Genomic DNA, 26,020 nt, shown 5'->3' with positions numbered 1-26,020 from the left:
TTGGGGATACAGGGAACAGATGGAGTCCCTGGGAACAATGGCAACAAAATCACAACAGGAAAGGGACAAGATACGATGTCACTGGATGAGGGACTGGCACTTAGATGAGCCTCACTAGCTAATGAAGGGTAGATGAGAGGAGTAGGTGTTTGGGGTGACATCCCTACCCCTTGGCATCCTTGCAGGGCCAGGATGGGTGGTCCAGTGACTTCCATCAGTTGGCCACAGGAAGCTTCAGACACTGTGTATTGCTTAAATCAGACTGGAAGAGCAAAGCGAGAATTTTCTTCCCTTCCTGTTGGTTAATTGTCTTGCCATGAGAATTAATGGACCTGCAACAAAGGGTGAGTGAAACAAGGAGGATTTTATTCGTGTGGGAGTGACAGCTTGAAGGTGAAGTGGAAACTCTCGGGGGCTGTGGCGGCTGACAAGGAGCTGCTTTGCCAGTGAATAGTGACAGCTTTGAGCTCTCACAGGCTGTGGGACGATGACTGTGAGGGAATAGAAATGAAAGAGACACTCAGTAAGTTCTCAGTGGCCTTGGGTTGCCAGCTAAGAGTGAGTCACCAGCTGGTTGCCATCAGGAAACTGGAGTGAACCTCCCAGCTGAGAGCCAGAGTCAGCCAGTTGTTTGAAAACAGGAACAGGTCTCCCAAAAGGCCATGCCCAAGGGTTTATGTAGGCACAAGTGGGCTCTGACTGTCTGGCCATCTGTGAATTAATGTGAAAAAGTGAAAAATCAAATCATTGGGTCAGTGGAGAGCTGGCCCATACTGGGGGAAATTCTCAATTATGGCTGCTGCTCAAACCCCTTACCCCTTTTGATGTTGTAGCAGAAGTGGAGAAAAAGAATTCAAAATGGGTGAACACCCTCCACCTCTACTCCAGCATCATGTGCATCCCCCACCCCTTGCCAAATCTGTGCCTGACTGCCAGCTCTGATCACAGAGAAAATACCTGGGATGGATGGATGGATGGATGGATGGATGGATGGATGGGTGGGTGGGTGGGTGGGGGTGGGTGGGTGGGTGGGTGGAAGATTATTTTGGTTTATGGTTTCAGACCATCCTGGTAGGGGGAGGACAAGGCAGAGCAGCTGAATCTTGGAGGGGGAGCGGGGGACTGCAAGCTGTGCTAGTAGGCTTTCTCATCTCCCTACTTTTACTCCATTCAGGCATCCAGTACTGGACTAGAGCTGCCCATGTCAGGGCAAGTCCTTCCCTAGTTGATCCTCTCTGGGATCCTTGCCGATGTCACTCAGATGTACTCACTAATCCTAGGCACCTAGCAAGCTGATCAAGTGACAGTCAAGATTGACCATAACTCTGGGAGCTAGGCCTAGTGCTTGGCTGTGGATCTCTATATCTGCTTTCACCAGTTATTGCATGAAGGTTCTATAATGATGATTAAAGTAGTCATCAGTCTGATTACAGGGGAAGGCCAGTTCAGGCACCCTCTCTACTGATGCTTAGGGTCTTATCTAGGGTTATCTTTGTGGATTCCTGGGGATTTTCCTAGAGACTGGTTTCTCGATAGCCCCATAATGGTTCCCTCAATCAAGATACCACTTTCCTTGCTCTCCCTCTCTGTCCTTCCCATCATTCTGTTCCCTCATGAACTCCTCCCCCTTCCCTACTGCCCCCCCCCCATGCTCCCTATTTTCTCAGGAGCTCTCTAATTCCTCTTCCCATGGGGATACATGTATGTCTCTCTTAGGGTTCTTCTTGTTACCCAGCATCTCTGGGGTTGTGGTCAAAGAGAGGAAGGAGTGATAATATGAGCAAAGGGGTCAAGATCATGATAGGGAAACCCACAGAAACAGCTGACCAGAGATAGTTGGAGCTCACTGACTCAAGACTGACAGCGTGGCGGGGGGAGACCCACATAGGACCAAACTAAGCCCTCTGAATGTGGGTGACAGTTGTGTGGCTTGGGCACTCTGTGGGGGGCCACTGGTAGTGGGACCAGGATTTATCCCTAATGCTTGAATGGGCTTTTTGGAGCCCATTCTCTTTGCTCAGCCTAGATAATAGGGTGGTCCTGCCTCAAAGAGATGTGCCAGACTTTGTTGACTCCCCATGGGAAGCCTTACCTCCCTGAGGAGCGCATTGGGATGGGGTGGGGGAGGGTGGGGAGAGCAGGAGGAAGGGAAGGAGGGAGCAGGAACTGGGATTGGTATGTAAAATGAGAAAAGATTGTTTTAAAATAAAAGAAAATGCTGGGGAAAAAAAAGATTGACCGTAACAATGGTGGAATGATGGGGTCTCCTTGTGACTTCCTGGGGAGACATGAAAGAAGTGTCTGTTCACCCCAGATAGCACAGGCTGGAGATCAAAGGAACGGTTCTGCTCAAGTCCATCTTGGTAAAATTGTGAGCATATCAGGATGGCTTACAGGAGCGTGGATGACTCAGAGGCGGTTATGTCACCAGAATGCACCCACCCCAGCATGGGTGATGCCTTACAAAGGAACTGCATCCTTCTGAACCTGCATCCTTTTGCCCAACTTGTAGGCATCTCCATTGAAGTCTCCTGTCTGCACAGCTGTTTACTGCTTATATGACCTTGGAGAGGGCCTTTGTGAATCTTGGAACTTTTTGAGCATCCTTTTAAAAAAAATTACACTTTTTTTTATTTGTTTGTATTCACGAGGGTTTCTCTATGTAGCCCTGGCTGTCTTAGAACTCACTCTGTAGACCAGGCTGGCCTAGTACTCGGAGATCCGCCTGCCTGTGCCTCCCAAGTGCTGGGATTAAAGGCTTGTGTCACCACTGCCCTGTCTATTACATTCTTTTATTTGTGTAGGTCTGTGTGGGTGTATGTGTGTCACAGCATATGTGTGGAGATCAGGATGGCTTGCAGGAACTGATTCTCTCCTTCCATCAGTTCAAACTCAGAATCAAACTTAGGTTATCAGACCTGACAGCAAATGCCTTTTACCTGTTGAGCCACCTCAACAAGCTTAATTGTATGAACATTTTGAACCTCGGATTTCTTGAGTTTGCTGAGTCTTAAACCAGCCGCCCCCTTCCTCCAGGAGGAGGTATTTCAATACGGAGGGAATAGTGTGAATGTACAGGCATGATGAGTAGGATGTGGGCTGGCCATTTCTGGGCTGATCAGCTCAGGGTGACAGGAAACTTTGAAGAGCCTTGGAAATAACTTGGGTGGCTTTATGGCTTTAGTCTCTTTTTTTTGATTGCGACCACCTCCCTCACTTTGGGGACCAATGGCTCATTGTACAGTCCTTCACCGGTACCAGACGCTAAAAACCCCACCCCACAGCTGCTGCTTTGATCCTACTGAACTATTCTTGTCTGTCTTTTGTGGGTCTGCTCTGTTCTTTTGACCCTTTTTATTTTAAATTTCATTAAAAAGAGAAAGATGATGGGGTGGGGAGATGCTCAGTAGTAGGTCAAAGTGTTTGCTGAGCACGCCAAGGGCTTGAGTTCAACCCACTCACATAAAACCAGACATAGTTATGTGTCAGTAAACCTAGCCTGGTGGGTAGAGATAGGCAGATTGCTGGGGCTCACTGGCTAGCCATTCTATTTAAAACAGTGATCACTAGGGCTCACTGAGAGATCCTGACTCAAAAGATAAGGTGAAGAGGGACTGAGGAAGACACCCAACATCGATGCCTGGCTTCTACACATAGACATTCACCCACTTGAACACATACACCACACATACACAAGATTAGGTCATGGTAAGTGTGGTGGTTTGAATAAAAATGGCTCCCATAGGCTCAAGTATTTAAATGCTTGGTCACCAGGGAGAAGCACCATTTGAAAGTATCAGAAGGATTAAAAAGTGTGGCCTTGTTGGAGAAAGTGTATCACTTTGGATGGGCTTTGAGGTTTCAAAACCCCAGGCCAGGCCCAGGTTCTCTTTCCACCTGTGGATCAGGATGTAGCTCTCAGCTGCTACTGTGGCCCATGCCTGCTTGTTGCCATGCTCCCTGCTGTGATGATACTGGACTATCTCTCTAAAGCTGTAAGCAAGCCCCCAGTTAAATGCTTTCTTTTATTTATAAGAGTTGTCCTGGTCATGGTGTCTCTTCATAGAAGCAGAATAGTGACTAAAACAGTAAGAAATTACCAAGTTATATTTTCCCCCTCCTTCCTCTCCTCCTGCTCCCCCCACTTCCCCCATCCCATCTCCTCAGAGGTGGTAAGGCCTCCCCTAGGAAGTCCTAAGTCTGTTCCATCATCTCATTGAGGGGGATCAAGCCCCCACCCTTCATGTCTAGGCTGAGTAAGGTATCTCTCCATACAGAACGGGCTCCACTAAGTCAGTTTGTGCATTAGAGTTAGATCTTGACTCACTGCCAGTGGCCTCACATTGTCACCTATGTTCAGGGAGTCTAGTTCAGTCTTATGCAGGTTCCCAGTTGTCAGACTGGTGTCAGTGGTCTCTCACTAGCTCTGGTCAGCAGTTTTTTTGTGGGTTTCCCCATTATGGTCTTGACTCCTTCACTTCGATTGTGCTCTAGGAGCTCGGCCCAGTGGTTAGTTGTGGATTTCTGCATCTGCTTCCATCTGTTTCTGGAAGAGGGTTCTAGCGTCTCTGGGGTTGTGGATTGTAGGCTGGGTATCTTTCGCTTTATTTCTGGTATCCACTTATGAGTGAGTACATAGTACATTTGCCTTTCTGGGTCTGAGTTACCTCACTCAGGATGGTTTTTCTAGTTCTGTTCAACCAAGTTACATTTAAAAAAAAAAATCTGTCAAATGCTACAGAAATGGAATCCACACCCCCACTGTGCACTGTAATCCTTGCATGTGGGAAATAGAGGCAGAGCTTAGAGAGTTCAAGGCCAATTTCAGTCACATAGCAAGTTCATGGTCATCCTGGGCTACATGAGACCCTGTTTTAAAAGATATTTTTTTGAAGTTTAATGTTTATAGACATATTTATTAAAAACATGCTTCAACTAGAAGACTGTTCCATGGAACATGGATAGAGATCTGAGGACAACTTGGTAATAGTTCTTTTTTTCCTGTCTTTGCATAGGTTCCAGGCTCAAATTCAGGCCTTCAGGCTTGTATAGCAATCACCTTTATGCACTGGGCTATCTTGTTGTCCCCAGTGCCCTATTTCTGATGCCCAGCAGTTCTGCTTGCCACCAGCACTCCGTTCCCAAGCCTGGGTTCCTGTCTATAGAATGGCATGTCAAAGTAATCCCATTGCCTAATTCCTGGATGGTTCTGGCTCCCTAATCCTATCCCAGCAGAGTCAGGTACCCTGACCTGCAAGAAGATGGAGAATGCAGTGGTAATAGTGGCAACAGCAGATAGAAACCCACAAGCACACCAAGGTTAGACTTAACCAAAGGTGAAAGAAACTGGCTGTTGTGTGACAGAACTCTTCCTGTGGAGATGCTGCGCATGTCTACCCTCCCCAGATAGGGAACTCACGACAGATCAAAGTACAGATACCCCCAGGGTCCAACTTGGTGAACCAATGAGCTTTACTGGGGCTACTTACAGGAATGGGTAACTTGTAGGGGGGACAGAAATGACTCAAAGACAGCTGCATCACCAAGACCTACCCTACAATGGGTGACAGCTCACAGAAGCTGGGGAACCTGGAGCACATGCCAACCTGCAGGCAGCTCAGCAGGTTGGAGATGTCCTTTCTAAGTGGCTCCCGTCTAAACCCTCTGCTAGGCAGCTGGGCTGGTCTCAAAGGCTTTCTTGCAGCTTTGCTTGCTGGAGAGTCTTCTTTGCAGTTTGGCTTCACTTTCCTGAGAAGGACTTTTTTTCGGCTTTTATTACTTACTCTGGTAGGGAGGGGCTTAGTGAATCTGGTTGGTTTCAGGAACTCCCTGAAGCTATTTTGAGTTCTTCACCTTCCTGCTTAAGGAGCTTCCCAGAAGGATGGAATGTTTCAGTCTGAGAGGTAACTGTTACACATGCAAAGATCAACCCAAAGTCAGTCAATTCCACTCATGGTTTCCGGAACCAACAAATTTCTCTACAAATGGTACATTTTTGTAATCGTATCAAATGGCCCTGTGCTTTCTGGTGGCATATATTAGTGTGTTTTGGGATATGGTAATGGGCAGTGCTCATAACTTCGCTGTGATATCTTATAAAAGTGCCTCATTATAAGTCATTCTATCTGCCTTAGCACTAAAGACATCTTCCTTGATGCTTTTATTCAAATCATTCGAGCCTTCTTGAATAGGATTTCAAGTCTATGCCAATTGAGAATTCCACCTAGATGGTGGGAAGGAGGCTAAACACACCATCAGTTACAGACACTGCGGAGGAGTGATTGCCCAGACTGCTCCAGGATGCTTCAGACAGACGGTTTTTCTGGCCCATGGGTTGCACTCGACCATCCTCCCGCCCTGCCAGCTTCACCCTCTGTCTTGTTCAGTCTTACTGACAAGAAAGTGACTGCCTAGTTTATCTTCAAATTTACCAGGTTTTTTTTCCCCCCATGAAAGTTCATTTTGTGATACATGTATTTTTCTGTCCTTAAAATATCACTGTATATACCTGTATTTGACAAATAGTTTTTATATAAATACATAGTAGTATTTTACTTATGTAAAACAAACATTGTGATTGTGGTAACAAAACAATCAAATACTCTTAAATAATTACTGTTAGCACCCTGGTAATTTATTTTTGTCAGATTGTCTTTCCCAAGCCTGTATGTATACTTTTTTTTTTTTGGTTTTTCGAGACAGGGTTTCTCTGTGTAGCTTTGGAGCCTATCACTCTGGAGACCAGACTGGCCTCGAACTCACAGAGATCCGCCTGCTTCTGCCTCCCGAGTGCTGGGATTAAAGGCTCGAGCCACCAACGCCCGGCTGTATGTACACTTTATTATCTAGTTGAAACTATGGTGTATATAGATGAGACACCTTCTGGTTTTGTTATCCTGCTGGCCTTGAACTGCTAGGGTCAAAAGGTCTTTCTAGTTCAGTCTGCCAAGTAGTTGAGATTACAGGCACACACCTTCATACTCAGCTTAATTTTTATATTTTGTTAAAAAAAATGCCCATCTTGAGGCTCAAGGTACAGGTAGAGTCTTGCCTAGCACATATGAAACCCTGGGTTCCATCCCAGGCATAGCATAAAACCAGGCATGGTGACACCCACCTGTAGACAGGCAGGAGGACCAGAAATTCAAGGTCATGCTCAGCTATACAGTGAGGTAGAGGCCAGCTCTGCCCTAAAAAAGAAAACAAAAATCTAACCTCTATAATGTGAACTATAAAAATTGGAAAACTTGTTATGAGCTATGAAGTTGGGAAATTGTGAACTATTAAATGCGGAAAATAACCAACAGACATGGGTTGACAGTTCCTGTAGAAGGAGCTTTACCAGGCTGTCAGAGAAAGCCCTCCAGAAGGCAAACAAAATAACAAAAGATGAGAGCAGAGTGCTTCACAGGGGAAATAAAGACGGTTAATTGACTATGTAGTCTCATTACCCAAAGCACTGCCGATTAGGCCAATGGATACCATTCTGCCGATCATATCAGCAAGGTATGCTTTTAAAGCACAAAGCTATTTTTCAGTAGATTTATAAATCAACATAATGTTCTGGGAAGCAGCTTGCAAACCATGTGAGGGATGAGTGTTTATGACATATTTTCCCTTTGTAACTGTCTTAGATTCTATTTATTGATTAGTCTTAATTTTTCTTTATATTATTATTTTAAGCATTTTCATTTTCCTTATCTTATTTATAGACTCTTGCATAATCCATTTTTTTACCTTATTTTCTTTAAAAGATCTATTTTTTGTTTTGGGTTTTTTGTTTGTTTGTTTGTTTTTGTTTTGTTTTGTTTTTTGAGACAAGAGTTTCTCTCTGTAGCCTTGGCTGTCCTGGCACTCACTCTGTAGACCAGAGATCCACCTGCCTCTGCCTCCCAAGTGCTGGGATTTAAAGGTGTGTACCACCACTGCCTGGCTTAAACATCTCTCTCTCTCTTTTTTTTTTTTTTTTGTGTGTGTGTGTGTGTGTGTGTGTGTGTGTGTGTGTGTGTGTGTCTTTGTGTGTCTTTGTGTGTCTTTGCATGTGCCATGTATGTGCAGTGTCCCTCAAAAGCTGGCACTGGCATTGTATCTCTTGGAGGTGGAGTTACAGGTGGTTGTGAGCTGCCTTATGTGGGTGCTGGGAACTAAACTTGGGTCCAGTGGAAGGGCAACAAGCAACCTTAACCACTGAGTCATTTTGCCAGCCCCTTGCATCATCATCATCATTATTATTGTTGTTGTTGTTGTTGTCATTGTCGTTGTTATTATTACTATTATATATAGTTTTAGTTTTTCAGAACAGGGTCTTTCTCTATGTCCTTGGCTGTCCTGGAACTCATTCTGTAGACCAGACTGGCCTCTAACTCTCGGAGATTACCTGTCTCTGCCTCCCGAGTGCTAGGATTTACGATTTGCACCACCACCACCTGGATATATATATATTTTTAATATTCAGTGGTCTATCTTTTGTACAGTTTCTTACATGGTCCCTAAGTTTGGAAAGATACCTTCACCTAAGAGATTACATAAACATTAACTCTGATCACTTCTGAGTTTTCTGGTGAGGATAAAACTTTTGAGTCTTCAGGGAGTCTCTTTTTCGTTTTGCCTGAGCTGTTAAGTGAGGGAGCTGATGAGCACTTCCCTTCCCTGTTTCATTTGTGAGGCTTCAATCAGCATTATTCAATTATGATGTGTTTTCTTCTTTGCTAAACCTTCTGGGTTCAACATTTTCTTTCTGTGATGTTTGTCCTTTTGCCCTCTCTTAATTAGTGTGACTTCTGAAGTGACTGTAACCCTGCCTTACTTTTCAGATCATTCTGTTTACTCACTGAGAGATGGGATTTGGGTACAAAGCGTAGCAGATGTTCTATTAATTTTTTTTTTAAAAAAAGGTAACATGGAGCTGGACAGTGGTGATGCACACCTTTAATTCCAGCACTCAGGAGGCAGAGGCAGGCGGATCTCTTGAGTCCAGCCTGGTGTACATAGTGAGGTCCAGGACAGCCAGGGCTACACAGAGAAACCCTGTCTCAAAAACAAAAGACAGTACAGTCTGAAAGATGGCTCCATGAATGGTTGAGAGCCCTTGCTGTTCACTTAGAGGACCAGAGTTCAGTTACCAACACCTAGGTGGGATGAGTCACAACCACCTGTCCCTCCAGCTTCAGGGGATACGAGTCCCTTTACTGATCTCCTTGAGCACCTTTACATACATATGTACACACACACACACACACACACACACACACACACACACACACACAAACAACTTAGAAATCAAATACAATCTCTTTTTAAAAAGTAACATAATTGAATATTTTTTCTTGTTACCAATGAACATATTGTCTGCCTTCACATGTGAGCCTAAAAATAACTGAAAACAGACACAAAAAGATGTTAATAAAACCTAGGATTAAGCTGTCACAGTGGCATTGCATGAGACTCTGGCTGGAGGAACAGCTGCTTAGGGCAGTGAGAGGCTTCACGGAGTAGGTGACATTTGACTAGGACTTGGAACAAAAGTAGAGATTGTGTGGGTCAGTGGCTTGAGAATTGCTTCATGGTTATTACATGACCATTCCCATGTGCTTTGTATTTTTTTTCCCTCTTAGTAATAGGACCTTTAAGGGCCATATTCTTCTATTGGGAATACAGCACAGTGGTAGAGCACTTACCTGGCAAGCCCAAGGTCCTAGGTTCAACTCCCCGTGCTGCACAACAGAGAAACAACAGTGAATGAAAAACCCTTATTTTATTGCTGGCACATGGGGTTATTATTGCACTTGTGTATTTGTTCTGGAACCATCCGCAAATGCATGGCAACATAAGAGAGCCAGGCTTCCATGGAGAAGAGATGGGATGGTGCTGCCACAGTCACTGAGAGCCCCGAGGGCTCAGAAGGCAATGGCCAGCAACAAGGAAGCTCCAGAAAGGCTCCCAGGAGAGGCCTGGAGGGAGCCAGCCTTAAAGTATAGAAAGGGTTTGAACAGAGTGAGGAGGGGGGGGTGGAGGGTATGGTGGGGGCAGGGGTGACACTGTAACATGCTAGCTACGTATCTGCTGAGCCCTTGGTGAGTTACGATTTTATCAGAGTTTTCTCTTCCTGGCAGTTGCCAGTCAAATACCATTGTTGTTGTTTTATATAATAGATGAGGAAACTGAGACTCGGGGAGCTTAAGTAACTGGGGAGAGCCTAATAACATAGTCTCTGCGTGTTTCTCTGTGTGTTCACGCAGTTCTGTGGAGAGCTAGTTCGTCCACGTGAAGTGAACCACCTGAGGCTGGGCATGTGGTTAAGTGGGTAGAGTGCCTGCCCAGCATATGCAGAGCGCTGGGTTCGGTCCCCAATACTTTGGGAAACTGCATGTGGTAAGGCACAACCGTAACCCCAGCCCTTAGGAGGTGGAGGCAGGAGGATCAGAAGTTGACAGTCATCCTTGGCCACGTAATGAGTTTGAGGCTAGCCTGCAAATGCTATGTGAGGCAATGAAGACAAAAGGAAGAAAGGGAGGAGAGAGGAGATGAAAGAAATCCCTTTAGTGGTTTTCATTGTACTTAAGGAGCTATAAAATTGCTGCCACAGTCCAATTTTAGAACATTTTGAAGCAAACAGCCTCGCCCCTTCCTCACCACTCACAGATACTTTCTCGAGCAGCCCCGTGTATTCATCAGCCCTCTGCTTTCCGTCTGAGTGGATTTGCCTCTTTACACTTCATGTATGTGGAGTCAGACTGGTGTGTGGTACTCATGACGGGCTTCTTTGGCTCAGCATTGTGTTTTCATGATTCTTCCATAGTATGGTATTTCTCTGTGGACGCCGGGCATGTTCTTATGTACACATGCATGTGTGTGCATGTATGTTGTTTCCTGGTTACCATCTATTTCCCGCTGTTTTTGAGGTGGGGGTCACTCCCTGGTCTTTAACTAAAGAAGTAGGGTAGGATGACTGACCAGTGAGTCTCAGGTCTAAGCCTGTGTCTACCTTCCTAGCACAGGGATCAGAGACACACACCACTGTCACTGTAACTGCCTCCCCCCACCCCCCCACCCCCCCCACCCCACCCCTTCGTGGATTCTGGAGATCACATTCATGCCCTTGTACCTGCAAGGGAAGCTCTTTACTAACCACCCACCTCCCCAGCCTCCATGGCATTTCTTCTTATTGTGGAGCAATGTTCCTTTTTACGGACATGTCACTCATTTCTCAGTCTGTGGTCAGTTTCGATATTTGGAAAAGCTGCTGAAGACACCTGCGTGTCTTGCGTTTTCTGCATGGAAACACTTGTCTTCTCGCCTTCTGGGCATATATGTGGGAAGGGTGGCAGCCCTCAATCATACAATGACTTTGCCCTCAGGGAAGTGAGAACCTGTTCTGCTCAGTGGCTTCTCTGCTTGTTTGATACAGGCCTGGGAAGATAGGCAAACCACAGAGTCTGAGCATTGTGTAGGCCCAAAGCAAGTGATCGTGAAGTACTCTTTGAGAGGCTGCCTCATTGTCGCGTCTTTGATTCCAAAGGAATTGGTTCTGTAAGGGAAGGGCCTGAACAATGCTGCCCGGAATGACATTATTGTGGTGACTTGAAGGTTCTGCCTCTTGGATTCCAGCTGATCGGCTGGAGACAAAACCAAGGTTCAGAGTGTGAAGGATGGACAAGTGAGGCGTAATGCTGATGGGGCTTTGGGACAGGCCAGAGGACACGGGAAGAAGCTGGGGGGGGGAGATGGCTTAGGTTCATGTGGATCTGGGGTGGGTTTTTAGGAAGCAGCGATTAATGACTCTGATCTGCCTTTGTTCTTCTGTTGCAGACCTGGCCGACTGCAAGCTTGTTTCTTTCCCCATCTGCATCTACAAGGTCCTGAGGAACGTCTCCGACCAGATCCTCCTCATCACACTGGCTAACAATGAACTCAAGTCCCTCACCAGCAAGTTCATGACCACCTTCAGTCAGCTTCGAGGTAAGCCGGGGGTTATCTCAGGCAAGGAGTGTGTGACCAGGCCCTGACCTTCAGGGTCTCACCCCACCCCCTCCGGAGAATGTCCCCAGAGCTGGTTCAGGATCAACCTGACTTATTAAGTCATTCCCAAGGGTAGGCTTTGAAGACAGACTTGTGCCTGGAAGTCTCTGGGTCAAATTCCGTCCAGCTGGCTGAAAACGAGATGGACTGAGCAGGGTGTGGTGGCACATTGCCTTTTCCCCACGAGGCAGAGGCAGACAGGTCATTGTGAGTTTGAGGTCAGCCTAGTCTACAGAGTGAGTTCCAGGACAGCCAGGGATGCTACACAGAGAAAGCCTGTCTCAAAGAAAAAAAGAAGAAGAAGAAGAAGAAAAGAAGGAAGGAAGAAAGAAAGAAAAAGAAATTGGCTGAAGACAAGTGTTGGCTTGACTCTTTCATTTTGAGCAGACCAGCAAGCCGAGGAGACATAAATGACTGGTTCCCTTTTCATCCCCAGCGTTGCTCTTTCTTTCATGTTGCTTTCTCAGGGCAGTTGTGACAGGTGCCAGCAATGCTGGCTTATCTCTCTGGCACACACTGAGTGAGTGGATATGGTCTTTGGAGGGTGCTAGGCAGGAGGCCAACAGGTGAGCATTTTGGATCTTCTACAGTGGTGTTTCTGGAGGACTGAGCAGGATGTGCTGAAAACTGTGGTACTTACTCCCTCCATCTTTCTGCCCCATAGATGGTGGCACCACCTGGGGAGAGTGGCAGAAGGCACAGGATGCCTGAGTAAGGTGGATCCTGCCTCTTAGGGCTCTCTTGTCTGCCAGGGGTATGAAAAGGGTTCATGATTCTGTTTAGGGAAACAAACACAAATTACTGGTCCTGTATGAGGAACAAGCAAATGTATCTCAGACCCCTGATTTTGGCTGGTGAGGTGTGCTGACTGGTGTTGTTTGTCAACTTGACACAAGCTAGAGTCAATGGAGAGGAAGGAGCCTCAGCTGAGGAAATTCCTCCATGAGATCCAGCTGTAAGGCATTTTCTCTTTTAGTGATCAGTGGGGGAAGGCCCTACCCATGGTGGGTGGTACCATCCCTAGGCTGGTGGTCCTGGGTTCTATAAGAAGGTGGGCTGAGCTGGGTAGTGATGGTGGCACTCGAGTTTAGTCCCAGCACTTGGGAGGCAGAGGCAGGTGGATCTCTGTGAGTTCCAGACCAGCCTGGTCTACAAGAGCTAGTTCCAGGACAGCCTCCAAAGCCACAGAGGAACCCTGTCTTGAAACCGCCCCACCTCAAAAAAAGTGTAAGCCAAATAAACCCTTTCCTTCCCAAGTTACCTTTGGTCGTGGTGTTTCATCATCGAAGCAATAGAAACTTCAAGGCTTCCTCAGGGAGCTGTGGGTGTTGGATAGAGACAGGAAGGCAGAGATGAGCAAAGCTTGGTCCTGCACATAGTAAGAATTGGTGTCGTGGGCCAGGTTGAAGCATGCAAGATCCAGGCGAGGCCAGCCTCACTGTGCCCGTGAGCATAGAGGCTCCTTCTGAGTGAAGGTCACAGGGCTCAAATGGTACCTGTGTTGGGGAGGGGGAGGAGAGGAGCCAGGGCAGGGCTTGTTGACCCAGAGGCACCTGTGTGTACTTTGACCTAGCTGTAGCTGGTTCCTCTTCAGTCCTTTTCTGGCATCTGCCACTTTACATAGGCAGTGTGGGCCCTCATAGCCAGCGGGCTCCTCAGACTGAGTTCATGCCCTTGATGAAGTCAGAACTTTTCTGTACATACTATGATCCCAAGTCCAGATGAGTTGGACCACCTGAGTGTGAGCCTAGGCTTTGGCATGTGCGGCCCATTCAGAAGTGCTGACACCGACAGTTCCAGGCTTATCAGCACAAGTGTCCAAGAGACCAGCCTGTGATGCATAGTGGGTGGCTTGCATTGAGCATCTGGCAGTAAGGAGTAATGAACGGGTATTTACTCATCTACCGCTGGTGTGTCCCTCAGCTGTGTGTGCCACAAGAGAAGATGGACTGGTTTCATCCCTTCTTCTGATCATTTATCCAATTTGGTTTATCTTGGGACGGGTTCTCCAGTAGCCTAGGCTGACCTCAAACTGGCTGTGGAGCCAGAGGTGACCTGGAACTTGTGGTGCTCCTGCTTCTGCCTCCCAAGCACTAGGATTGTGTGGTCATGTACTACTGTGGCTGGCTGCTGCCGATTGTTTAATAGAAGCTGGAAATAAGCAGTGCGTGAGAATCTCCCCAGGTTTTATGTAACACGAAAGCCAGTAAGATGCATTTGCAATGTAGATTTAGCTTGTAAAATAATGGCATGGCATCTAGTTTCCTACTTCATGGAAGGAAATGGAGAATCAAGGAGGGAAGGACTTGGCTCAGTAAGGACCCAGAGCAGAACCTCCAGGGCTTGGCTCCAAGTGGGTCACCTCACAGGGTACCTGTATTAGCTCAAAGGTCTTGCACTCTTTCGACAAGGTCTCATATAACTCAGGCTGACCCAACTCTTTTATTTAGTGGAAGACGACCTTTAACCTTCTGATCCTTCTGCCTCCATCTTCTGAGTTTTGGGATCATATGCCCATCTTACGTGGTGCTGGGGCTCAAACCCAGGCTTCATCGTGCTGGGTAAGCCCCCGACCTGTGCAGTCACATTCTCAGTCCTGGGCGTTTGCTTTCTAGAGAGATAGGTGGTGGGGCTGTCAGAGTCCCAGGATGAGCACTCAGGGTGATGCTTCCTTGGGCAGAGGGAAGATCCTGTGTGCTTTATCCTGGATTCATCTCTTAAGTACCTGCAGTCATCCAGACCTGAGTCTAGAGGTGGGGAAACAACAGTGGACAGTCAGCCAGGTGTCTCCTTGAAGAAGGTTGCAAGATGCTCATTCTTACCACTGAGGGCTGGGATGCTGGCAAGGACAAATGGAGGAGGATAGACCGCTGGGCAGAAGAACCGAGAGAGCGGCGTGGGCACTGAGGGCTGGAGGAAGTGCTTTCAGAGGTCCTTCACCAGCTGCTTGGGGGAAATGTTGCTCAGGGCTCCGCCAACACCAGTGTACTCACTCCAATACCATCGGATCAAATGCCTATTGAAGGATGCCATTTGAACTCTCTTCTCTCTGCCCCCACCAGCTCCTGACTCCTCCGTCCCTCAGTCCCTCAGCTTGGCGTTTCAAAGGGAAGGCCAGAGTGGCTAATTGGATTTCACACAGTGGATTGTAGGCTGTGGTGGCCAGGAGCTGAGGGGGTTGGGGGTGGGGGGCAAGTGCTAGAGCCAAGGCCGGTTAGGCTCTTAGAGAGGTAGCGCTGAGCCCAAATCTTTGTTATGATTTCTCTTTAAACAGAAGACACACACACAACACACACATGCACCCCGGTGCGTGCTCTCACCCCAAGCTGCATGTGTGTGGAGGAGGAGGTATTGGCACTGAAAAGACTGCTTGCTGTGTCTTCTTCTGGGCTCTTGACAGCAGGTACTATGCCACGCGTCCCCTGGCTGCCTCAGGCCCCGCAGAAACTCTCTCCATCAGACTCACGGCTTCCTGTGGTTGGATCATCTTTGATTCTACCTTTCCATGTCCCTCACTCATTCTTATGAAATGAAAAGGCAGAGCCTGGTCTACAGTGGCTTGTGAAGCATGCTCAAGGCCCTAGGTTCAGCCCCTAGCACTGCATAAGACCGGTGTGGTGACCTGTACTGGTGATCCCGGCACTCCAGGGGGAGAGGCAAGAGGATCAGAAGTTCAAAGTCATCTTCTGCTACCTACCAGTTGGAGGACAGCCTGAGATATATAATGTCTTAAAAGAAGCAAAACAAAACAGCAAGACCTGAGTGAGTGAAGAGGCTAGACAGAATCAGTGGGCTGTAGAAAGAGATCTCAGTTTCTGGGTATGGCTCTTCTGTATCTGTCTCCTTTGTTGTTCTCTGGTCACTGGGCTCTTTTGATTGTGTCCTGAACCTGCTAGGTCAGAGGAGTGTGAGATACACCTAAGAGATAAATATACATACCCCTCCCAACAGATGAGACTGGTGGAGGTTCCTGCTCTGGGCACCTGCTATAGAGCCAGAAGACAACCCCCTCATGTGCACTTGGCAGAGGTTCTAGAGTGGGCAGGGGACCAGGAATGCTTCATAGTGGGACAAAAGCAAAGCTTATGGCTTGGGCAACTGCTAGTAGCTTGCTAAAAGCAGGCATCCTTGGGCATGGACTACGAGAATTAGGTAGAGATAGGTTTGGCTTTCTCCTTATGGTCCATAGTTGGATATAGAGACAAAACTCAGGGAAGCTCACCCAGGTGTGATAGTTCAAGCCTGTAATCCCAGTACCTGGGAAGTAGAGGCAGAAGGACCCAGGAGTTCAAAGCCAGCCTCAGCTACATATTTTGAGGCCAGCCTGAGCAAAATGAGATCCTGTATCTACCCTACCCCCTAAAATTAGAGTAGTTGCAGGTTATTGAGTCCTGGCCTTTTAGAGCCAATTGTCACAGGGGTTATGGTTTGGCTTGTCGAGTGGTTGTTATAGACAACACTTCCTATGATGTCTGATTTAAGTGAGCAAGTATCTTAGCTGGGATTTCCGTTGCTTCCACAAAGCACCAAGACCAAAAAGCAAGTTGGGGAGAAAAGGGTTTATTGGGCTTATACTACCACATTGCAGTCTTACCACTGGCAGAGCCAGAATAAGAACTCAAACAGGGCAGGAGCTGATGCAGAGGCCATGGAGGGGTGCTGCTTACTGGCTTGCTCCTCATGGCTTGCTCCATCTACTTACAGAACCCAGGACCACCAGTCAAGGGACAGCATCACCTACAATGTGATGGTACCTTCTCCATTAAGCACTAATTAAGAAAATGTCTTACAGCCAGATCTTATGGAGGCATTTTCTCAATTAAGGTTTTCTCCATTCAGAATAACTGTAGGTTCGTGTGTCATCAGACTAGCCAACATAGCAAGTGTCCAACTAGTGGCTCCAGATAACTGGTTGACTTCCTGGGCTACAGGTTGTGGATCAGTATTCTATTTGATACTGGGTTTCATTCACTGTTATCAGTAAATTGAATCTTTCTTGAGCCAGGCATGGTAATGCACAGCTCTAATCCCAGTACTTGGGAGACGGAGGCAGGAGGAATAGGAGTTCAAGATCATTCTCAATTGCATAGAAAGCTGAAGACTAGCCTGGGCTACATGAGACCTTATCTTAAAAAAAAAAATTCAACCTCTCACACCTCCACCTAACTCAATCCAGTGGATGCTCACAGGCGTCCGTCCTGGCTCAACTTACGGTATCTCCAATCGAAAAATAGCACAGGACCCCCCAATTCACTAGGCACTCAGCTCTCCTGGTCCTGAGCCTATGGATGTTTCTATTTTAAGTTTAATTTTATTCTCTTATGTGTGTAAGTGTTTAGCCAGCATATATGTCTGCAGCGCTTGCATACCTGGTGCCCAAAGAGGCCAAAAGAGAGGGTATTGGATCTTGTGGAACGAGAGTTACAGACAGTTTGTGAGCTGCCATGTGGGTGCTGAGAATCAAATCAAACCCAGGTCCCTTGGAACTGCAGCTAGTGCTCTTAACCACTGAGCCAGCCCTCTAGCTCACCTCGCTCCTCCTGCCATTTGTGGCTGTAACACCAGCATCATTTGGGATTGGGAAGACTTAGAGTTAGAATGAGATGGCCCTTGAGGTCCTCACCATTCCACATGGGATGCAGATGCAGCAACGTGGACTCTTAGGGCATTGTCTTCTGAGGAGGTGCTTGTGGAAGACTCAGAGGCGTGGGTAGGAACTCAGGGAGTGCCAGAGAAGTAGCTTAAAGTGGGGATTGATGGATGAGGAGGTGTTTGCCAGATAAATAAGGGGGAGTTTCTGTAGCAGCCTTCAGGAGAAGAAAGGTATGTTTGGAATATGACTGCAAAAACAATACTAAATGGTCCAGAGCAGAGGGATGAAGCATGTTGCCAGGGACTGGCCGGAGGGAGCCACGTGCTTAAACAGGAACATTCGAGAAGGGTCTTTGGCAGGATGAATTGGGCTCAGAAAAGACAGTGAGAGACGTTAAAGACAGGAGAAGCATAATGAGTCAAAGTATAAAGCCAGCGCCGGACATTGGTGGCGCAGGCCTTTAATCCCAGCACTCAGGAGGCAGAGGCAGGAGGATCTCTCTGAGTTCGAGGCCAGCCTGGTCTCCAGAGAGAGTGCCAGGATAGGCTCCAAAGCTACACAGAGAAACGCTGTATAGAAAAAAAAAACCAAAAAATAAAAAATAAAAAAGTTTATAAAGCCAGCAGATGCAGGAAATGGGGCTGGCCTTTTAAGACTCAGCCCCAAGTTAATGTTCAGTCAGGTCCTAATGGAGTCTCTGAGATGATGAGTCTCCTCTCCACAGGCAGGGCCGTAGGGCTTGGACCGGCTGAGAGGGTGTTGTGGTGGACAAAATTGGGCAGGGAGGTTTGGGCTATCTAGTCAACCAGCCTAGGTGCACCTGTGGAGACTAAGCTAACCCAAATATCCCTGCTGTGGGAGAAAAACATGCTTGTCAGAGCTGGACTTAGGGACAAGGCTGTTGATTAAGTATTTTGAGAGTGGGGTGAGGTGACACCTGATCCTTACAGTGTGAAGTTGAAGTCTTATGATTTCCAATGATGGACTCTCTTGCTTGCTTAAGATAGTCTCACGTAACCCAGGTTGATGTCAAGCATCCAAGGGTGACCTTCAACTGGTATGCACCACTGTACCCAGCTGTAATGAGTGTCTCTTTCTGTGTCCTTCCCTCAGCTGTATTCTCTGAGTCCTTGCTGATAGGAAGACGCCAGGCAGCCATCCACCCTGGGAAACTGTGCTGTGCGCACTCCTGTCCGGGCTGCAGGCATCCTGCAGGGCCTATCTGTTAAGGGCTTCAAGGCTGTCATTGTTCTCACCACAGGGGCCTCCAGGCAGCGACTCCTTTAACTATTGCTAGAGAAAATTACCTCATTGCCTCAGCCAACCAGATAGGTACATGAGAGTTTCGTCCTTTAGCATAAGAAGGCTGCACTGTCCTGCTCCTGGGGCAGGAGGCTTAGGAGGTTTTTGGGGATTGGGGCAATGTGGAAAGTGTCCTAGGATAGCTTATTTCCTGGTGTTCTGGGAAAAGGAGGCTAGGAGTGGATTCTCTTAGTCACTATAAATCTTCCAAGCCAAGGATGGATGGAACCATCCTCATATAGGCCATCCATCAGGTGGCAGGACCAAGTTGCAGGATACTGGGCCTTCACATCACGCTCTACCTTTGCCCCTTGTATTTACTTTTCCTCAGCTCATGTCCCTTAGCTAACAAAAGGAAAAAGGCAAGAATAGAGAAAGGTACCAACAAGCTGACCAGACACAGAAGCGGCGTTGAAGTGGGATTGTCAACATTTTAGTTGTTCACAGGAATCAGCTAGATCTACTGTTGGGGCACACCTTTTCCGTTTCTTCAGCATAGACCCTGATGAGACGGGAACCCAGGAGGACCCTTCTCCTTTGATTGTCCATAGGGTCAACCCCCATAGCTGTCCCTAAGAAGTCTACCAAGAATGGAGGGGGTGACGGGGATGCGGTGGCCTCCTGCATGAGCTTGTGCTGTCTGTCCTCATGGGTATCTGATCCTGGGGTCACCTGGTTGAAAGCAACAGAATACAAGAGTAAATGTTTGTGAGAACTGTTTTGGGGCAGAAGGACCATCTGCCAGAGGCCAGCAGACCCATAGATCTGGAAAAAAAATCACACAGGTCTCCTTAGAGAGGACCTGGTGGCAGTCTGGAGAGGTACACCTGTCACTCAAGCAGGAAGCCACCTCCTCTGTCCTGTACCTTGGTGCCCTAGCTCTCGTGTGTGTGTGTGTGTGTGTGTGTGTGCGTGTGCGTGTGCGTGTGCGTCAGGGCGAGTGTGCTAGTTAGTGCACACGGGGTGAGGCACACCCAGAAAACTGGGACAAGGTGACTGAATCAGCTGTGTCTTCTAGCTCAATTCCCAAGCTCATATTTTCCAAACCCTGAGTGACAAAGGACTTTGCATTTCCCTGTCCCCCCCCAAGCTCTCTGCACAGACTTCCTTTGCTGCTGTGCTGCAGGCCCTCTCTGTCCCTCCCTCCCCCTCAGCCCATCCACTTCCTTGCTGGCTATTCACGTCCCCGCCACACCTGCACAGCTCCAACACATCATTCAAAAGAATGGGTCCTGTCTGCTTGTTTATTTTTGAATAGGCAGTAGACACACACAATGCAGTGGTCCAGTCAAAAGGAATAATAGAGGGAAATAAGTCTCTCTCCTCCCCCAGACACCCAGTTCCCTGCCCAGCAGCAGCTGTTGCTGCCAGCTCTAGAGATGCTGCTGGCCTATGAAATAGAAATGCATCTAGTATTAATGACATTTCCAGCATCTCACCAAGAGCAGGCATTGTTGTGAGCCCTTGCCAAGCATAAAATTATTAAAATTTTTACATCCCTGTCACCTTTTCCCATACCTTCTTTTCTGCCTTCTTCTCTCCCTCTCATTGTGTTTCTAGCTCTCTCTATCTTCTTCCCTTCTCTCAGGAAGTTCAAGGAACTTGGCCAAGGTCACACAGCAAGAGGGTGGGCTGAGACCATTCTCTAGAAGAGGATACATGTACCATTTTTACATCATATTTTTGTTTGACTTGAGGGTTGATGTTGGTCCAGTTAGGGATGTAGTTCAGTTGGCAGAATGTTTGTGTGGTATGCACAAATCCCTAGGGGATTTGATCCCCAACACTGCCTAAACCCAGCATGGTGGTACATACCTGAGATAGTAGCACTTGGGAAATAGAGGCACAAGGATCAAGAGTTCAAGGTCATCCTCTGCTGCCTAGGAAGTTTGAGGTTAGCCTGGGCTGTATGAATTAGGAACAGCCATAACAAAACTGGCCTTTTTGTCACGGCCCGCTCACCATCCCCCACAATTTGGGGTGTTTTCTGGAAGCTTGACTTTTGTTTCCTTTCCAGCTAACAACCTTGGAAAACCTACTGTGCTCTCCCCAGCACCACCATGGCCCCTTAGAGGAGCACTTACTGCCACACTGACATCTGGCTTTTGCCACAGGGTAGGCAGGCATAACTGTTCAGAAATGCAGAGTCAGTGCCTCCTGGCTGGCTGAGCCTTGGTCTGCAGGTGTGTGGGGTTGGCACATTCTTTTTCGGAGCAGCTGCACTGTCACTGTGAGATCAGTCTTGTGTGTCCCCTAACAGAATCAGTTTTCTCTTTCTGCAAGGTTAATCCCAGTAGACCCTGGCAGTTGTCCAAGGTGTAGGGGCTTTCGAGTAGTGAGATGAGAAAGGAAGGTTGCATTTGACAAACACTGTAAACCACAGCTCAGGGGGGTTGTTGAGCAAGAAAATGTTGCTGCTAGGGCTGCTGTCAGCTAGGACACCTTCAGAACGGGATGCAACGGGGTCTTCTCCCAAAGCCCCTTTTATCTTTGGATTTCCAAGTTGTCCAGCTCTGTCTCACCCTGGCCCCTCAGACAGTCCTTCAGACCTGAGCCCCTCAACCACGAGACCCTGGGCAGAGAACCTGAGCTCCTTACCCATGAGATCCTGAGCAGAGGCCCTGGGTTCTGTGATCCTAGGGTGAAGAGCAGAGTCAGGCCTGGCCGTGACCATGGCTGTGGCTGTGGCCTTGTCGAAGGTCAGCACAATCACAGGTTAACTGGCTGGGGCTGCTTCCTCTGACATAGGAACAGTAGGGAAAAAAACACAGGAGCCCAGAGTAGGCCATTGGGAAGATGAAGCATGGTCATTAGCAACCTTGCTGGCCCCTGTTGGTCTCTCTAAGTGTCTCTCTCTAAGCCTTTCTCTGCTCTGTGCCAGTCTGTTTTGTGTTGTCCTAACAAAAGACCCAAGGTGAGTAATTTCCAAAGTAAAGAGGTTTGACTCACAAATCAGGAAGCTACATGGTTTGAACAGTATGACTCCAGTGTCCTGGCTAGGATACCTGGCCAAGAAGCAGAAAGGGAACCAGCATGTGCAAAGGGAGTTGGTGAATTGGGTGGCTTCAATTTAAAATTGACTCCCACTCTTCAGAACTATTCCACCCTGTAAGCAAGGCACGAATCCCTTGCTTCACAGTGCCCTCATGATAAACACCTTGCACTTGGTGTCCCCCTATCCCCTACCCCCCTGCTTTGTAACAGTGTCTCTCTGTAGCCCAGGCTGGTGTAGAACTCACTATGTAGACCAAGACTCATGCTTACAAGAGATCCTCCTGCCTTCGCCTCCCAAAGTGCTGGGATTAAAGGTGTTTGCTGCCATACCTGGCACACTGGCTCCTCATCTTAAAGTTCCTCTACCCTAGCATCCTCCTTCCTCAGGGGTCAGGCTTCTGGCACAAGGGCAGGGGACACATTCAAACCCCATCTGGACCATGGGCAAGCAAGCATTCATTCACTCCACCGTGATCCTGTGAGGTTGGGATGATGTGTGCGGTGCTTACTAGCCATCATCAATGTGACTGGATTCAGAATCACCATGGAAACACACCTCTGGGCATGTCTGTGAAGGTGTTTTCAGAGGTTTAACTGGGGAAAGAAGACCCACCCTGAATGTGGGTGGCACCATCCCTGACACCAGATGGAATATAAAAAGAAAGAGTTGGCTAAGACCAGCTCTAATTTCTTTCTGGTTCCTGACCATGAACACAGTGTGACCATTTACCCCACCTCCTGCCTGCAGATCGTCCCTGCCATGGCATCCCGTTCCCTCAAACTGTGAGCCATGACACACTCTTCCTGTATTTGCATTTGTCAGCTGTTCTGCCACAGTGACAGAAAAGTAACCAGTGTACCTAGATTGGCAGATGAACGTTTTGATGAGCTGTGGTTCTGGTATAGAGTGACAGTTACATCGAGAGGCTTATTGTGTTGGTAGGGAGACTGCTGCAGCCAGTTAGTCTCAGAAATGAGTCTCTACAGGAGAAACTTCAGTGGGATCTGAACTGAATTTAAGCTGTCAGAGATGGGGAGCCTGAGGTTCAGGTGTCCCACCTTCAGGCATAAGCTCTGGGTCCATGGTCCAAGATCTGTGCTATAGAAATAGGTGCTTTGCTCAAATACTAGTGACATGATTTGTCTTCATTCTCATCTCCCAGGCACAAGGCAGAGCCCTCTGGGATTAGATGACCCCATCTCTGCCATCCCTGTGCTGATTGATGGCAGAGCCATAGAGTTGTGAGGAAAGTGAGGTTCCCCACCAATCAGGAGTGACGCCGCAGTGACTGGTGTGGTACAGAGAGACTGTGGGTTGAGGCCTCTGAGACCTTCAGAGAGCATCCTTAGAGAGACAATGTACAGAGCCAAGAGGGGATGGATGGATGGATGGATGGACGGACGGACGGACACACAGATATGCATACACACATACGTACGTACATACGTACGTACACACACACAAAGGGATACAGATAAGTTAAATACAAAATACAAATATAGAAATAATATATAGACACAGATATACAGGAATATAGCTGTGTAAATACATAGAGAAATAGACACCAAATAGATACATGCATAGGTAATCACACACACACACACAGAGAGAGAGAGAGAGAGAGAGAGAGAGAGAGAGAGAGAGAGAGAGAGAGAGAGAGAGGAGAGAGAGAGAGGTGTGGATACATGTTCTGGGTACAGGGCAAGCTCCCAGAAGGCTTTCTTGTAATCTGTCTTCAGGGACACACACTTCTTATATTTCTGAACCATGCTGGGGCTGTGATAAGACTCAGACCTGAATTGGTTTGATAAAGTCTATCTTTTTTTCCCCTTAATAACAATTGTGATTGTGTTGGGAAATTAGAATTAACAAAGAAGAGAGAGTCTCTCCCAGCCTCTGCAGCATATGCAGAGCTTGCTCTCCCTCCCTCCCTCTCTCTCTCTCTCTCTCTCTCTCTCTCTCTCTCTCTCTCTCTGTGTGTGTGTGTGTGTGTGTGTGTGCAACCATCTATCCAGGGGGCTGGGGCAATATCGGGTCTGAGACCCCCTCACATGGACATACATGTGTGTGGGTGATATCATGGCTGTTTTCCACCAGCTGACAAAGACACCTGCTCCCATGTGACTTGAGAGATGGTAGGAATCACTTGGCTCTCTTCCCAGATGCCATTAGGGGTACAGAAAAGGAGGTGGCCAGTGACCCCAGGAGTTCCAAGATTGTTTTTCATTCTGTGACTGGGAGCATGAGCTTGCCTGCACCACCGTGTAACTCCCCATCCTCTCCACGATTGGCTCCTCTCTCCCTCCACCCACAATTTTATCCGCCAGGTTTTAATGGACTTCTATGCCCAATGCCAGGGGAGAGAGGCCCCTCTGCACTTCCTCCCATGCTACAGTGAGTGCTACACCATTCACAGACACAGACACAGGCTCTAGAGCCAGATATCCTGGGGTTCAGAGTCAGTCTGGGTGGTGGTGCTGCACACCTTTAATTCCAGCACCCTGGAGACAGAGGTAGGTGCATCTCTGTGAGTTTGAGGTCAGCCTAGTCTTCATATCAAGTTCCAGGCCAGCATCTGAGTGGCCCATTAGGCTTTGTAGGCTGATGGGAGAAGACACAGCTGGACAGCATGTTTCTGGAAAGTGGGAGCTTTGGGAAACACACTGCATAGAGTCTGAGCAGCCTGAGAAAGTGAGCTCACCCTCACCTCCTGCTGAGAGGCTCCAGGTCAGCTACCCTGTGAATGTCCTTTCCACCTTCCTCTCTGCTGTCACCTGCCTGAGGCCTGGAGTTTTCATCTGGCAGCAGTGTTCAGTGAGACATGAACAACAGTACTTTTTATAGAAAGCAATAATAGGTTTTGTTTTTTTTTCCTTTTTGATAAAAGGAACAAATCAATTTAAGGAAGAACTGTGATGTATTTGGAACAGGAATTTTGCAGGATTGTAAGGGTGTTGCTGAAATCCATTCACCTGTTGGTTTGTTTACCTGCCCAGTATTCTTGGGTGCTCATTGGACTGGACCATTTGGGTGTTCTTGGATGCTCACTCTGGACTGCACTGTCGGGGAGAATTTTCTAGGGCAGCTTGCATTCTCCCAGCAGGATGCAGAGTGCTGACAAGCCAGTGTGTTCTCACAGCAGGAGGCAGAGTACAGACATCATGTGTGTTAGGAAATGGGGTATCTCTAGGGGCAGGTCCTGAAGGGGAAGGACAGTGACCAAGGGGAGGGAGTCCCACTTTAGATGGGATGATGCTTGAGTGGAGACACAAGCTCCTATGAGGCAGCAGGGCTTGCACATACACAGTAGAGAACATTTTAAGAAACAGGAACTGAAGACTGCCCATTACTCCAGCACTTTGAAAGCCAAAGCTAGAATGCTACACATAGTTTGAGGCCAGCCTGGTTTGTACATCAAGTTTCAGGCAGGCAGGGACTACAAAGTGAAACCCTGCCTCCACATGTGGGGTATGGGGCCCTAGAGTGGTAGTCCAGTTTCAAATGTTTGCCTAGCATGCATAGAGCTCTTGAGTTTGATCCCCGACACCAAATATACATGAGGTGTGGTGGTAATTCTAACCTGTAATTCTTACACTTGGGAGGTCAAGGCAGGAGAATCAGGAGATCAAGCTACTTAAGGAATTTGAGGCTAACCCTGACTGCATGAGATCCTATCACCCCAAAAGAAACAGAAGAAGGGAAGGAGAAAAAAGGGAAAGGAATGAAAGGAGGAGGAAAGCGAATGAATGAATGAATGAATGAATCAATCAATCAATCAATCAATCAATCAATCAATCAAACTATGAAGGCCCCAAGGCAATAATCTGCTCAGCCTTAGAAAATGCTGTTTGGCCAGGGCTAGATGTCTAGCATTACCCCAACACTCTAACTAGTAACCATTCTCCAGATGCAGGGATTAGGGGTTCTTATGAGACATGGGATTCCAGGTGCCTGCACTAAATGATCTTCCTACCCGAGTCTCCTGGTTATTTGAACTACAGCCGTGTAGCACCATGAGATAGGTGTGTTTTATGATTCAAGCATGGTTATTCAAGAGCCTAGCTACTAAAGGGGTCGATCTTTGGTTGCATGGAACAGGTCTTGGATTTGCT

General features: G+C 47.6%; 1 protein-coding gene across 3 annotated transcripts in view; it reads left to right on the top strand.

The window, feature by feature from the left end:
* Lrrc20 (leucine rich repeat containing 20) overlaps positions 1–26,020 on the top strand; it is a 93,386-nt gene that overhangs the window by 35,038 nt on the left and 32,328 nt on the right. For all 3 annotated transcript variants that reach the window (XM_027388285.1, XM_027388287.2, XM_035451048.1), the window contains exon 3: positions 11,809–11,958. In XM_027388285.1, coding sequence (XP_027244086.1) covers positions 11,809–11,958 — 150 coding nt within the window. The remainder of the gene's footprint in view (positions 1–11,808; positions 11,959–26,020) is intronic.

The sequence above is a fragment of the Cricetulus griseus genome, assembly GCF_003668045.3.
Source record: "Cricetulus griseus strain 17A/GY chromosome 1 unlocalized genomic scaffold, alternate assembly CriGri-PICRH-1.0 chr1_0, whole genome shotgun sequence".
Classification (NCBI taxonomy): Eukaryota; Metazoa; Chordata; class Mammalia; order Rodentia; family Cricetidae; genus Cricetulus; species Cricetulus griseus.
This window is presented reverse-complemented; position numbering and strand designations above follow the sequence as displayed.